This window comes from Scaptodrosophila lebanonensis, unplaced genomic scaffold (assembly GCF_003285725.1).
Source record: "Scaptodrosophila lebanonensis strain 11010-0011.00,11010-0021.00 unplaced genomic scaffold, SlebRS2 tig00000043-arrow-pilon, whole genome shotgun sequence".
Classification (NCBI taxonomy): domain Eukaryota; kingdom Metazoa; phylum Arthropoda; class Insecta; order Diptera; family Drosophilidae; genus Scaptodrosophila; species Scaptodrosophila lebanonensis.
Window position 1 is genome coordinate 13,460,572 of NW_022060545.1, and position 16,656 is coordinate 13,477,227.

Consider the following 16,656-nt stretch of genomic DNA (forward strand, 5'->3'; position numbering starts at 1 on the left):
AAATTGAATAGAATAAATAATTAATTTGTGAAAAGAAAATTATTAAAGAATTCAAAATACCAGACCTATTGCGAACATAAGTAGTTTAATCTTGATAAGCATAATTAGACAAATCGTCCGTCCAGTTGGATGAAGGTCTAAATAAAACTGGACGATTTTTTGGGCAACGCATATAATTATGGGCGCGAAAGGTGTTATGGCATATATATGTTACTTGCGTTCTTTATATTCATGACAATGCAAGAAGTTGTTGGAAACGTATTTGTCTGAGTGTTTGCAGAAAAGCTGTAGAGCTGAGGAAGCAGGATCATTCAAGCTTCCTAAATGCAGCAATACTTCCTAAATGATCTCCCATAAATATCAAAATATTAAAAAAAAAGATAAATGCATGAGTACCACTGGATGGTTGAAAGTGGACCAATATAGCCAGAAGGATCATTTGGCATCGCAATCTTAACCTAACTAACCCTAACCTACTTTGGATAACCTACTAAATGCTACCATAATAACATGAAATATTTTAATTTATTATATGTTAAAATATGGTCTAAAATTGAAGATGTACGTAAGCATGAATATTCAAATTTTAATATTTATTTTGTAAAATTTCCTAGCCATTACTCGATTGCTCCTACAAATTGCTAGATTTCGGCGCAGTGTCTTGCATTGCACAATGCGTTTAATGAATTTTGTAAATTTATTAAAGCCACAAGACCATGGCAACCATGCAAGCACAGACTACGGCGTTGCCCTTAACGAAAGACAAAAATGTAATTAATTGCAGCGGCAACGGAAAACTGCTGCACCAGACCCGCAACAGCAACAGCAATAGCAACAGCATCACCATCAGCAATCAAGGCACAAAATCGGCTTGGCCTAATGATTTTCCTGTTTATGGTAGACAAAATATTTTGCTCAAGCGACGCGCATTACGATAAAACATAATGAAGCAAAATGATGTAGCAAGAAAAGAAGAAAATAAGAAGGACAGTCCGAGTAGAAGCGACAACGACTTCATTACCAAATTGAGCGCCTGGCAATGTCGCCATTGCTGTTATGCCTCTGTTGCCATTGCAGACTTACTTCCGTTTCCGCTGCACTGGCCAGCAAGTCGGACAGAATCGAAGCTGCACAAATACGAGTCAAGTAAGTAAGTGAGTAAGTACGTTGCTACATAAAGGCGCCCGCAATCAAGCGATGACTGCGACGGCTTCCGTTTCACACCGCCCCCACACTCCCTGCCCAACACGCCCTGACATTCTTCAAACGCCATCGGCAATAGCTTGAGCCATTGCCATCGAATCTTTTGACTTTTGAGGCCATAAACTTGTGATTGATACTAAATTTAATCAACTCAAGCGCATTGGCGTATTTTTCTTGCGTTTCTTGCCATCAATCTATGTATATTTATTTCTTAGCCTTTACTATGGCTGCTTGCCTATTGATATTGCTTCATATTTTTAATTTACGCCTCGCAGCATGATTCTGCATGGCTTATCACAGAGATTGGCAAATGGTGCTGCCTCACTGAACTTCAATTAGACGGGCCGGCAATGGAAGCTAAACCGATTGGGGACGGAGGGGAGCGCGTGGGGGCTGGACATGCTTGAGCATAACAATATGAATTACTTATATATACTTGTATATGTATATACAATTTATTCTGCAGATTACTTGTATTCCCGCACATTTTCCTTTTTTGTTATGGTTTCAATATGCAAAGGGCATGACCGGAAGTTCATCAGCCAAATATGAGACCAAGAAGTAAATGGAAAGAATATTGAAATCAAATTGTTGCCCAGCAGGTCGCCTACAATTTCAATTCCTCTCAAATTAGTTCAAATATTTCGAGTGTGCGCTCCCAATTCTATATATGGATGTATGTACTATATGTGTTTATAAACCGTTCCTTCTCCACTGCTTTCATTTTGTTTGTATGTAGCGCGCGTGCGTGTATGTGTGTGTGTGTGTGTGTTTATGTGTATGTGTACGTCTGGCCAACATATTTATGCAAATGCACTTAAAATATTTTAAAAGCGTTTCTGCGGTTCAATTTGCATAATTCCAGCACACTGTAAAAATGTACAACATTTTACCACTAATGGCACACACACACACACACACAAGTATATCCACACACACACATACATAAGTAGATACGCATACATTTAATTATCGAAATGGCAACCACGCGTCCGAATGGCGCATCGGTTTGAACTACATTCCGGCAAAATGTTCCAGACTCTGCGGGCTGGCGCCGCCTCGGGCTGTCTGATGTCAACCTGTAATAAAAAATGCATCAGACAGACTTAACATCCAGAAATGTTCCATTTGTTGCGCTCTAATTAAAGTTACAAAAAATTAAGTAAACATAGCATACATGTATCCGAAGGACTTAACAGTAAACGCCAAATGTATTTAACAGGTAAATGCACTAATTCCTATATGAATTTGTATGGAATTGAATAAGTATATATGTCCGCCTTTTTATGCATCCGTTCGATCGTGTGAACAGCAAAGTCTTTTTAGCGATAACACCTAGAAAGACTCAACTTCATATGTAGACTTTCCCTATCCATCCACAGACCAAGTTAATTAAAAGCCATATTTAGCTTCGTTATTTTACATAGCTGCCGTGTGATTGCGTTTTATATACTACCTCATAATATCACTGTATAACATACCGCTCTCATAGGAACAATCAGTACAATAAATTGTTAACAGAGCCACAGTAACATTATAATAGAAAAATATTTTGACACCAATTCACATAAAGTATTTGAAAATATAATTTAACAGAATTTAAGATTACATAGTTCCCCTCTGGACTGTATATTCCCCTAACAGACTCTGTTTACAGCAAGAAAATGCTGTTATGTTATATTGCGTTTAACATCCTTGCATTAACAGAACTGAAATTTTTGACACCAATTCACATAAAGTATTTGAAAATATAATTTAACAGAATTTAAGATTACATAGTTCCCCTCTGGACTGTATATTACCCTAACAGAAGCTGTTTACAGCAAGAAAATGCTGTTATGTTATATTGCATTTAACATCCTTGCATTAACAGAACTGGAATATCTGTTAAGAATACTGTAATGTTTCCCCTCTGTGTATTGCAAGTTGGTCAACGCATGCGCGTGAATCTGTTCCCATTTGCTGTTGTTTACATAAGAACACTTTTGAATCTAACATAACCATGTAACGAAAATTTCCATGTAATGTTATAGGGGGGTGCTGTACAAAATGTTCTTCATAAATTGCTTAACAGCGTGGTTTAAAGGGATTTTAGAGAAATAAATCACAAAAATGTTATTACAATAACATTATAGGCACAAACTTTTCCGACTATAGTATAAACAAGGTATCTAATTATAGAAAAATATGTGTCGCTCTTGAGTGCCTCATTGAACCCATTTTGTATAAAAAGCAATTGTAATTAATAGACTATTCAGAGTCCACTATGAAGCTGAACTATGAAGATTCGATCACAATTCTGTTAAGCCGTGTTTGAATTTGTTGAACAGTTTTCATTCCCCCCTCCCTTTTTGGTTGCTGCTAACAAATATAATTTCTTTATTCGTATACGGTCTCTAATGATTATGTTCAGACCTTCTAATGATATTAATTCAGCAAACGTATTTAAAATAATTTATCAAGCTGCATCAATTATTTATGTAAACACATCGAAATTGGCATTAATAAGCTGCAAATGAACCTTATAAACAGGGAAGTGTTTAAATTTTAATCAATTCCCTATTTATTAGTAACAATTGATGCACATTTCATAAATAATTGCTGTATTATTATTGATTTGCAAGAAAATTAATTGAAATGTTCGGCAAGGTAGTTGAGAAACTTTGGGCATTCTAGGTAACCGCGACACATACCAGAAATAATTCCGCCCACCATTACGAATACTTACAATAACTGTGAAAATGAGAGACATGAGCTTCAAACTGACTTCAAAGCTCGCCGACTGCATTTTGAAATACAACTATTTGCTTAAATGCCACAAACCAAAACTCAGATAGTTGAAGAATGAAATACGAAATATGTGCCCAAGTGCGCGCAACTGCAGCTGCCATATCTGCCGCGTCTGCCGACCTCTTCATGTAACCGCACCACAAAATGCGCTGCCAATGTGCCAGCGGCCCACGGCAACAACTTTTCCTGATGCCGCAGCCTTCTGATGCTGATGCTGCTCCGGCTCCAGCTCCAGCTCCTCCTCATGGCAATGCTGGTGCTGATGCGGACGCCGATGCCACTTGCCAACTAGCGTGCGATATTGATGTGTGCGAAATATGCCAAATATCAGTGTGCAGGGCGAGCAACAACAGCAACAACTTCTCGTGCAACTACAACAAGGACACGGCCCATACATTTTACATATTTTAGTTGCGTGGAGCTCAAGTGGATATGTGTGCGTGCGTGTGAGTGTGTGTGTGTGTGTCTGCTGCCAAATCAAGCGCAAGCCGAAAAGCAGCAACGAATAAAATTTTATGCGCTGTGCAAAAAGTTTTTCTTTTGCATAACAGAGACAATAATAACAACAACAAGAGCATCAGGCTACGGCAATTTTCATGTACAATGTAAAAGTTTCGATTTTATTGTATGTGTGTGTGTGTATGTGCGTGTAAGTATTGGGTCAAAGACATGGGGGTATGCTGCTATAGTTGGTCTTCGTTGCCGCTGTTTGAGCTGTCGGTTCGTTTTATAGAGGGATATGTACTCTATACTCACACTCGGGCACTGCAGAGCGATAAATACGATACAAAGTCAATCGCAATGGCGATGGAAATGAAAATGGAAATGGCGCTGCTCTCTACATCCACGCCCACTATAACTGCAGGCGCGCAAAAGTCAGAAATAGTTTCATCCGTCACTTATTGTATTTACAACGCGCTCCTTTTTTAAATGATAACCGCAACGGACCCAACGATTTATGTTTGCTATGTCATGGGCAGCGAGGAGTACTGTCATTTCCGAGCCTTTGAATAAAGTTCGACTGCTACCGAATCTGTATTGAAGATGAACTAATAATGAAGATTGTTTGTTAATCAGAATGTCAGGGAAAACCCGTCTGATCATGGAGATCGAAAAGCGTGTTGAGGAGACACTATTGAGCTAATTTTCAGTGTATAAAGGTACCGCAATAAAGGGCAAGATATAATTGCAGCATCAACTTGAACCGAATAGACAGAAATTCTTAAGTGATAAATTTCTAAAGAAGTGGTTTCGATCCGAAGATGGGGACTAAAGGATTAAGAAAGCAGCCAAATATATATATTTTTTAACAGAGTTTTTTTTTTCTTTCTGGGCATCTGGAAAGCAATGCTTTAAATCTGTTTGTCTGTACTCGTATATAGTTCTAAACTGCTTACTAATTTGTTTATGTATATTTATATATTTGCTTTAAAATTTCTGACACATTCATTAAACTGTTTTTATTTAACAATTAATCTCACACTGTCTGTCCGAAACGAATCGAAGCGTTAGCCAGTCGTTTCTTTTTCTCACTGCTGGATCTCGAAAATAGTAAGAATTAGAAGTACGACTGTATGATAGGAAATACAATTGCAGAACACATCCATTTTACTAAATACTAGCTATATCCATTATAGACACTTTCGACCGCATTGCACGCTTCGTCGCTGTTTAAATAATTGCCACATTTGATCAATCCTATTCCGTCGTCTCTTGCTATCGATGCAAATAAATAGCAACAATTTAAAGCGTGGTGTCGAGCCACTCCAATTGCCAATGCTGCTCATTCATCCTCTCTACCTACGAACTCGTATGTGGTCAGGGGGTGTGCGGGGGCATTCTAATGCAGTTTATATCCACAATTTAGCATCTGAAGCGTTTGCAGACGCAATGAAGCGCGTAATTTGCATATTGTCGGCTATTTGATGCAATTGCATAACGAGTATGGGTAACCGGATTCAATTGACTTGTTGTTCTTGTTGGGCAAGAATCAAATGAAGTGATTGGAGCAAAATTGCCAAAGTAAATAGTTTGAGCTATATTTTTAATATATATTAAATAAATGCCACTTTATTTTTGAACACCATTATTATAAGGCAAAGATGGCCATATTATTATTTACGATTACAAAACAATGGGTTCAATCGTTTGTTCAAGTAGACGATCCTATTCTACTTGATATTTTGGCTTAACAAGTATTTACAACGAGGCCGGAGAGTATTGTTATTGTATCATGAGAACGTAATACTAGGTTTGTGAAGTCTATAATTATTCTGATAAGAGGAAGTGAAATAATCAAACGCTTGGATTGCTGACCTCAGTTGACCGATTTCGTACGCTTCTTTATCTTCATTTCTTTTCTTGTTGGAACACAGTTCAATTAACAGGTTGAATGAAAGCAATCTTTTAATAAATTAACTGTGATCGAATCCACTACAATGAAGCTGGAAAATACTTACGGATTTCGCATTTAGCACACTGTACAACGAAAACTGTTAAATAATATTTAATGGTGTGGACAATAGGCTAACCACAACTCGTCACATTTGTCGCCTCGAAATGGCTGATAAATGTTGCACAACAACGACAAAATCAAAATAAAAAATTATTGTGCAGTGGGGCTAGAACAATTTGCGACCATAGCCAACCCAAAATGACCTCAACTCGTCATCGTCAACAGCGTCGGAAAATGTATTAGCAGCCTGACAGTTTAAATTTTCACAGCGTGCAATTTTGTGCCAGTTTTGCAGGACTTTTGTTTTATTCCACGCTTTTTCTTAGCCAGGAAACACAACGAACTGCCAAATGGCTTGCGCAAAGCGGAAGAAAAACTAAAACAAATGTCAGTCGTAGTTGACGCGTTGCCTTCCGCCCGTTACCCGTTCCTCGTTCCCCGTTGCCCGTTCTCCCACACCCGTCACCCAACCGCCAACAACCACCAGTCGGCTGCCGGCTGCCGGCAGCTGCAGTGAAATGCAAATGTCATTTGCAGTTGACACTTGACTCAGCACTTCGCACTGTCCTAGGGCACTTTGGGGTTTTCACCTGCCGACGCTGTACTTGTTGTACTTGTTGGTGCAATAAGCGGGAGACATAGAAATAAAAAAATGATAATAAAAGTTACGAGCAGAAAAAAACACACACTTCATACACACACACACACACACACACACTAATGCCAGGTTAGCACGGATAAAGTCGTGCCTTTTGGGAGCTGCCTTGTCGCCATCATTCTCGTGGTCGTCATTAGGGCAGACGTCAAAGTGTGCGCGCTTTGTTTTTCCACAGCTCTGATGTCGACGCAGTGTGTTAATAGCCACCATACTAAAGCCGTCATGCTCGTCGTTCCCGTCATTGTTGCCATCGCCATGTGCATGGGTCATGTTTAAACAACACCTTGGCAAGAGGAGGAACCACACAGCCCTAGCCACTAATGTGGCTACCGATGCAACTTTGGCAGTCAGGTTAAGTGCCGCATTAGTCGTGTGGAGAAAGTGAATTTTTTTTTTGAAGTTACCTGTTGAAGCGTTTTTGCCGCTTTGGAATCGTTTCAAATGGCTAACGCAAACTTACTAAATTTATCCCGTTGAGCGCAGTAAATAGAGCATGAGCGTAAATTTATTGCTAAATATATTATCTATATATATTCTAAATATATGCATTTATTCGTGAAAATAGTGTTATCTAACTACATATCCGTTGTACGTAGCGTATACGTGATTAGTTGACAGAATACAACAGCGCTACTACGGTCATTTTATGTACTAGCGCAAAGCTTCTTATGGTTTTTGAAATGACCGATAGGTGGCGCCCTTTGCAATTTTAATGCTCTACTGCAGCAGAAAGCTGATAGTACCTGTGGTGTATTTAAAATAAAATGAAATATAATGCAATAGAGAAGCGACTCTAATTTAAGCTCCCAAATTTCTATGCCAAGACAAGCGAAATAGCCGCGCAATTGGGCAATTGTTACATATTTTAATTTTTAAATTTTGGGATTACCACAAATTTATATTGCCCTAAAAGGTATTTAAATCATTAATTAAAAAATTTAAGGGAAAGAATTAAATATTAGAGATATAACACCAAAACAATATAGTATTATAATATCGGGGTTTTTGTTCAATAGGGGTTACAGGGTTTAACCGCTTTCGAATGCCAGCCGATTATAGGCATAGATATGTTTAATTAGAGATATTAGAGATATAACACCAAAACAATATAGTATTAAAATATCATGGTTTTTTTTCAATAGGGGTTACAGGGTTACAGGTTTAACCGATTTCGAATGCCAGCCGATTATAGGCATAGATATACAAGTATGTAGATATATCTAGACTAAGAATCGAGTATACTCTTTGACGGTATTCTTTCTTGTATTCCAAGTTGTACTTACTTTCAATAACCGATTGGAGAACTGCTGTGTTTAAGCAACGTTCCTTGCAAGGCGCATGGGTTTTTTTCTTAAGTTGTAGAACGAGTGCGGTCCCTTTTAAGCTGACATTGGAAATGCGAAATGTTAATAATAAAAGTAAATGCCATAAACGCATTCCATCTTATCGAGCTGATGCTTTATGGTGGTAACAAAGGCATTATTGCTTATATTAATGCTTTTGTCTGCAACTACGAGTTCCTGTATATTTACAACGAGCTCTGCTTTACCTTTTGGCCGTAAATTCATTCACAAAAAATATTTTAAAATTAAATCAATTTCTTTTACGCACAAGCAGGACATACATAATTTAGCTTTGCACAGACAAGTGCATAAAGAATGTTTCTCCTTTTTTTATAGGGGCTTTATACCCTCATATACTGTAAGCTTAAGCGAGTCCGAGTGTGCTTATATTTGCACACTCACTTCAGATAAACAACAAACTCAGAGTTTGCTAAACGCCATTGCGTTTTACTTAATTATCGAGTCGATAGAACGCAAACTGAGCAAACTGAGCGCAATAAGTGTCGAAACAGACACCGAGTTTTGATTTCAATTCAGAGAGTGCAGTACGAACAGTCGTTGTTTGGATATCGCCAAGGCCGGACGCAAAGCGCAGCTCGATCGTTTCGAACATAAAGGCGATTGTAAACAATAATAGTCGGCATGTACGAGCAAAACAGCACAGAGTCCAATCCTTTTACCAATGCAGCTGAGGCGGCCTTGTGGACGTTGCAAGGACGTCAAGGGTCAGGGCCTGCCAATTCGAGCGCCCGACTGGCCAATGCCTCGCCCGCAGCGATTCCCCAAAATATTTTCACCAATCCCGCCATACAACCATCCAGTGTCATAAACTTGTCCAACTCAACGGATGTGGTAATCGGACCAATGACACAATATCAAGGCCCAGTAACAATCTATCAGTATATGGATGCCACTGTCGAGGCACGTTCCGTCCAGGCCGGTGCTGGTAAGTGCTAAAGAGGAAAATTTTACCCGCTACACGAATTTGACAATTTTGAAGTGGAAATTCAGCCAAGCTTGTCGCTCGTTATCCGATAAGAGACCAAAAGTAAGGCAGAGAGCGGCAATGAGAGTGCGTTGAGCTATAAGTTCTGGTTTTTCCCAGCTCCATCTCCACACAGTAATCATTGTTTATGCAAATCGTTTGTCCGACCGCAGACAAACGGGTTGAACAGGAATTCTTGGGAATAACTAAGCCATAGATACGCGTGCCCACAAAACCTCAGAACTTAATTGCATTGTAATAGCTAATATATCAAGTGAAGATGACGCACATCTCCGTACGTCGTAGTACTCTGTCTCTAAAGTATTTGCTCGATAAGAGGCATGCATCAAACTTTTATTTGATATTTGAGTTCAAAAAATGATATAGTCATATAGTATAAACATATCTTTCGTAAGCATATGTCCATCATTACGATAACATTTATTTAAATATGGTTCTTAATTGAAACTTCAAACATAGCTTAGAAAAAGTCCAGCACCGGTTTTTATTAAAATATAATATTCAAATCCATACGTCTGCTATTCATAATTGCATACCCTAGGTCCAAAATGTTTAAAATCAATATGTTAAAAAACTGGAGCTTAAGTTTATCTAAAAACATATGCATGGAAACATGTGCTCTTTAAGGTAGGTCAGGGGCATATACTCGAATCCATATTGAACATCAAAACCAATAACATACATATATCATCCGACAGGTATAAAACGAAATAGAAATATTTAACTAGCTTTCATATCGTATTTTAAATGACTTTATAATTTAGTTGATCAAACCGCAGTTCTACTATGTTGTTTTATTCGTAATTCGTATTCTTACAAAATGCATTAATATTCATTTACTTCTAAAAGCATGTTGATTTGTAAAGCCCCACAGAAAATTTAAACTATTATCGGAAGCGAGAAAACCAGAGCTCTCAAAGTGCGGGAAACTTTTTATTACAGAATGCTAACAAAAAACTGATTGAATACTGTGCTACTAGTTCAACTAATTTGTTTAAAATTAAAATAATAATTAATTACAACTAGTTAAAAATTTTAAGAGTCAACAAATAATGCATATGTATACGTACTTATTTATATAAATTACAAATACAGCATCTGTATGAGTGCTGTACGGACTTAAATCACAGAATTAGCTACAGTTATCTGTATTTCCGGCAATGACTTCTTTAAGAGTTGTCCTTGGAATATACATAGGTTATAAAGATAACCTGAAATTTAATAGAATTTCTTTTCATTTCTTGGAAATACCTGCAACCAAGTAAGAGGACTCCAGTTTCTATACTTTGCCAGACTATTAGTCTCATAAAGACAGACAGTCATATCTAGTCTTGTTATGCTGAACAACTTTGTAGGCTCTGCAAATATATTTGAACCCCCAACCCCTTTTTGGATATGGCGTATAAATTTATGTACATGTCCTAAGCCCATATCGGCAACAGACTATTAATATTCAATAACTATTGGAAATAATGCCAGAATAAGGTAGACCAACGGAGTTAAATACAGCTCTGCGTAGTAAATATATATTGGTTTTTATACTCTGTACATGAAATATACAGAAGTACTATATATTAGGTTTGTGGGAGCTGAAAAATGTAACAGGCAGAAGGAGGCGTGGCAGACCCCACAAAGTATATATATTCTTGATCAGCATGACGAGATGAGTCGATCTAGCCCTGTCTGTCTGTCCGTCTGTCCGTCCGTATGAACACCTGGATCTCAGAGACTATAAGAGATAGAGACACCAAATTTTGTGTGTATTCTATACGAGTTTGTTTTATTTTTTTATTCCCCCCCCCCCCACTTCCGCCCTATGGGGGTTTTCCCGATTTTCCATTCGTATAATCGCCTATATCTCGGAGGCTATAAGACCTAGGAACTCCAGATGTGAATACGCAGAAAATGTATATTTTGGAATTTCCCTCCTTCCCCCCTCTCCACCGTAAATCGTAACTCCCGTAATTCTTCGAATTTCAAACTAAAATTTTGCAAATACTTCCAGTTAGTTATTATGTGTCCGTATGCCAAGTTTCACTATGATAGACCGACTTAACAAGAAGTTATAGCCATAAATATATATGCTGCTGCAGCGCTGCCCAAGCGCTGCCCGCGTCTGTTGTTGATGTTGCTGTTTGGTTGACTGCTAACATGTTTACACAGACACGAATATATGCGCATAGGCATACATACACTCACACAGACGCAATTGCTTTGTAAATGTGCAATTATACACCCTTTACGTGAGTTCGAATACCGAGAAAGGTAAAATCGATCAAATTTTTTTTTTTTTAATTTGTTTTATTTTCTATAATTATTGTAAACATATGCACAGAGTATTTCAAAGTCGGGACCCCCGACTTTAGCTTTTTTACTTGTTAAATGTTGTATACTGATATCACTCAATTCTCGTTTTTATATTGTACAATTTCAACAATTGGTTGAATCGCAAAATATCGCCAACTATTTATTATAAACAAAGTAAAATATTTCAGTCAAAAATCTTCTTCAATTTAACAAATTTTACATCAAATTTAGAAAGAACACTGTATGGAAACAATTTTGTAGCGAGGTGGGGGCAACTCGCGTTGCCAGGGATAAAGAGCATCTACATACAAAGTTTCGATAATGGGCTCAGCCATTTCCGAAATCCAGGTGTTCATCCAGACAGACGGGCTTGGCTGTACTGATTTCTCTTGTGATGCTGATTAATAATATGCTGCTAAATATATATCGTATGTACGAATATATACTTTATGGGATCGGAGATGCTTCCTTCTCCCTGTTATACACTCTGTGCAAACTAAATATATGGTTTTAACTCTTCGGGTACAGGGTATAAACACGCTACTTAGGAGAAATAGTGAAGAAAATATATTTATTTCAAGGAGAATGATGATTAACATTTTGGTGCCAATATTGCACTAAGCACTATATTGATTGGGAGCTACAAATAATAGGAAGAATCACAGCTGCCTTTTTGGGTGTTCACTGTACCGCAAGCTCACTAAATCCATAATAAATATAAATGCATACATATGCTTTTGTATATATACAAGTAAGTAGTAAGTACCCATATGCGACAGTAGAGTCACAGTTAAACAATACTGGAAAGCGATCGCAATGCCGAGCTCTCTGCCCCCCATGGCACTCACACAGCAAGACATGTCAACCGCGTCCCCATCAGGCCCGGAAGGGGCAGAGGCAGAGGCAGAGGCAGGGGCTGGGGGCAGCGGCCATCGACAGACATGCGCAGTGCGCCGGCAAACATCGCGACGCCGTTCAGTCGTTACTGTGACGGGCTCAGGTGCGGCTGCTCGTTTCTGCCCTCACAATTTATCGGTCAAAGAGCCAAGAATTCCGATATTCAGTGGGCAAAGTTACGATAGCGTTACGGGAGAAAATACACAGAAAACTCGCAAGCGCTTAATTTAAAGTTGTCGCTGGGCAGAGTGATTCACCATTAGTCACAGCCCATGCGTTAAATACTACAAATTATCAACTGAGAAATTTGCGTTTCAATTATGACACCATTTGTGCTATAAACGGCGCACACAGTTCTTGATAAGCCATTGCCACTGTGCACAGTTGGCTGCAGCAACAGAATTTGCAAAAATTAAACAGCAACTACAGCCACAACTGGGAACAAGTGCCCAAGATTGATGTGCTCTAGATAAATAAATAGGCACACAGACACACACAGATATAGACACACAGATACATAAGTTTGCAATTTTACAATTGTAAGCAAAAGCAGAAGCTAAACAGTTTTGCCAACCACTCAGACAGCCATGAAACTTTTGCTGAAGGTGCACACTGAGCGCAAGGCACAGAAAAGGCGGACAGTGGGGACGACCGCAAATGGTGGTCAGGTACATCATAACCCGCCTCCTCCCCTTACAGGCATCACAAGCAGTCGCAGCTCAAACACCACGAATGTGAAGCAACGATTGACGCGAAATTCCCTGCTACTCATCACACTCATCGTCCTAGTGGTAGTGACGGCCTCAGTCATACTCTATGTGGAGCTGAGTCGGCACCGGGGGGCGCGGGCTGAAGGTGATAGGCCCATCTATTTTGGCAACAACTACGATCACGATACATGTAAGTGAGCGAACGCCTATTGATGCTACTCCCAAAGAACAAACGTTGTATAATTGTGCAGTTCCAAATCTAGGAAACGGTCATCTGATCATAGATCGGGATCAGTGGGGCGCCTCGGAGCGCGCACGTCCCCTCACAGTGCCACTCCGAAAGCCCATTCCCTATGTCCTCATCACGCACATCGGCGTACAGTCGATTCCCTGCGTCAATGTCTACAAATGTTCCATCAAAATGCGCACCATACAAGACTCGGCCATTGCGGAGAAGAACTTGCCCGACATACAGTCGAATTTTTACGTAAGCATACGATAGCGTATTTAGTTGCCGGGCACGTCCATTGGCACTTTTGGCCATTTCTTTTTCCGCTTACGTAAATGTGCTTCGTTTTCCTCTTTTTTGATTTTTTGCATTTTTCAATATGGTGTGCAGGTTTCCGATGAGGGCAATGTTTATGTGGGTCGCGGCTGGGACTGGGCCAACACGTATGCCAACGACACACTCGCCATTACCTTCATGGGCGATTACGGGCGCTACGAGCCAAGTAAGAAACAGCTGGAAGGTGTACAGTTCTTGCTGGCTCACGCCGTGGCCAACAAGCAGCTCGATGTGGGCTATAAGCTGGTAGCGCACAATCAGGTAAGCCATGAAACTTTCCAAGTCTAAATTGTCAATCACTGCTGGGGTAGGCGAAATCACAAAGAAGTTACGAATCGAAGTAACGAGCAAACATAAACTAGCCCACTAGCCCAATAATAAGATGCAAGGGCGTAGGCAGGGGGTGGGCCAGGGGGGGCCCTTGACAAAATGTTGCCATATAAAATCGACCACACGTTTATTATTATGACGCATTTTTTCGCCTTAAAATGGATCTGAGTTGGATTTGTTGAAGTTTTTTCATTTAAATGCATCGTGCATTATTTAATCAAAAATTTAATTTTTTGGGCCCCCCTTTTGGTAAAAGCTGCCTACGCCCTTGATAAGATGTCAAACTTTCCTTTAAGAAAACGATCGGTTAACTATCGATTGCAATGTGGAAAACGTTTATAATGCACACGTTATATAAAAATCTTAAGCGATTCGTTACAATTGTAAGTATTGTTGGTAATGTTTTAACCTTTAGACTCCTTTATCGCATCAAGAAGTTAGTTTATGTTAATTAATTTATAAATGAAAGTACTGGTTTCTGCATTTTTGGATATGATATAGAAGGTTTAATTAAAATTATTTGATGGCTGGCAGTAGCTGTGAACCACATACACCTAGAGGAGTACGGGGGTCGTATTAAGGTCCGAAAGGGTCCGGAAACTTTATACAGGCAACACTAACAAACAAAAATATGGACGTAATTATTTAGTCTTTAGTTGTCTTGCCTTTCTTTCTTTCTTTCAAAACTCAGATCACTAAATATTTAAAAACATTTCCCTTCTATGGGTCACACTCTGATTTTGGCGAAAATATTGAGTTCCATAGAAAATTCAGAATTTATTAACATGGGTGTTGTAAATTCTTGATTCATATGAAAAACACTTGTCTAAACAGGCGAAGGTAGTGGACATACTTTTCCCACCTCTTAACACAACATATTAAACAGTCCAAAGTTGAGAAATAGTTCAAGTTAAACATAGATGGATGACGCTGATTTGGAGATTTTGAGCTGGCTTTTGGGAAATTTTGTTTTGCAAAAGAGGTAGCTTAATGGTTAAAGTTCAGCTTGACTGGACAATTTCGTGCTAAGAAAATTTTCCGGTCATATCCAATAGTCATAGCTAATGGGGTAAATTTGTTTGAGCACTAGAATTATTGTGGCGTTACTAGTTTTGTTTGAACATCCGTCTAGCGATGCAAAAATAATCTTGCTTCCCCTTAAATAAAATTCTGGATATTTTACAACAACTTGAAGATATTCTTAAACACATATCACTTCCACATTCTTAAATGAGCCTTGGAAAAAACGATTAAAAAGGCAAACCTAAAATAAACCCAACCCACACAATTTATTATAATAAAGTAAATAAAAATAATTATTCTTATTCAACCAAATCTATTTTGGAATAAAATAGTAATACAAGTAAGTATTATAAGTAGGGCCAGAAAAAAACTTGTTAAGCTTTCAGATTGTTGGGGAGGAGGAGGGTGCGTAAAATAATACTCTGATAATATTTAGATAGTTATATTCGATCGTTGACAGAAACCATTAAGGATTGTTCAAGTATGGATAATCCATTGTTAAATTGTTAAACTAAGCGTATACTTTTTGTTTGTGATATTCCAGACAAGACCCTCCAAGAGTCCCGGCGCCAATGTCTACCGTGAGATTAGCAAATGGCCGCACTTCTATCTCTGTGGAACGGAAAATACGCCAAAGTGTGGCATTGAACTGGGAATGAGTCCCTCCTCCTGGGACTCAAAAATGTAATCGTCACTAAGTCTACTCTTATACAATTGTGCATATTCTCTAAGATTGTGTTTGTATTTTTGTTATGGCGCACAACTGTTTCAGAATAGCATTCGTTTTATCGAAGAAGACTTATCATTAAATTAATTTTAAGAATAAATTGGAATTTTTCTTTGCTACATAGCGCGATGTACCAGTATGTGCACTGATATTAACGACAAACCGGTTGAAATCGTATGCCACAGGTGCTTTATTTACGATTCGCATCTCTCCCTCTCTCTCTCTCTCTATAGCTCCACCCGCTGTGCCACTCTGCCGCTCTCTGGCTTCGTTGGCAAACAACCCAAGCTTAAAAGCTGGAAATTCCCACTTCAAGCAAAAAACAACCCAACACATATACGTGTATAATGAATATACGAGTATGTATGTGTGTATATAGTGTAGGCAAAATCATTATCTACACTCGTTGCTGTTGTTGTGCTTATTGACGATGTCATTGCCGCTGCTACCAGCTAAATATACTATACAAATATATGTACGCCCATTGATGCGGTTACATTTTTTATTTCAGTTTTTTATTTGTTTTTTTTTTATTTTTTTATTGCGTATACAAGTCGATACAAAATGTAGCAAACGGTCGTTGGAGAAAATACTTCAGTCATCGGAAAGATGGGAAAGCATGGGTGCTGGTAACACATTCCA

At 38.7% G+C, this 16,656-nt stretch overlaps 1 protein-coding gene across 1 annotated transcript; it reads left to right on the top strand.

The window, feature by feature from the left end:
- Positions 1-9,012: 9,012 nt before the first annotated feature.
- On the top strand, positions 9,013-16,114 carry LOC115622726 (peptidoglycan-recognition protein LA). Its single transcript, XM_030516766.1, has 5 exons — positions 9,013-9,395; positions 13,359-13,559; positions 13,621-13,856; positions 13,989-14,195; positions 15,832-16,114. Exons 1-5 carry the CDS (start codon positions 9,092-9,094, stop codon positions 15,973-15,975), a joined length of 1,092 nt encoding a protein of 363 aa, XP_030372626.1. The 5' UTR covers positions 9,013-9,091; the 3' UTR covers positions 15,976-16,114.
- Positions 16,115-16,656: the final 542 nt, after the last annotated feature.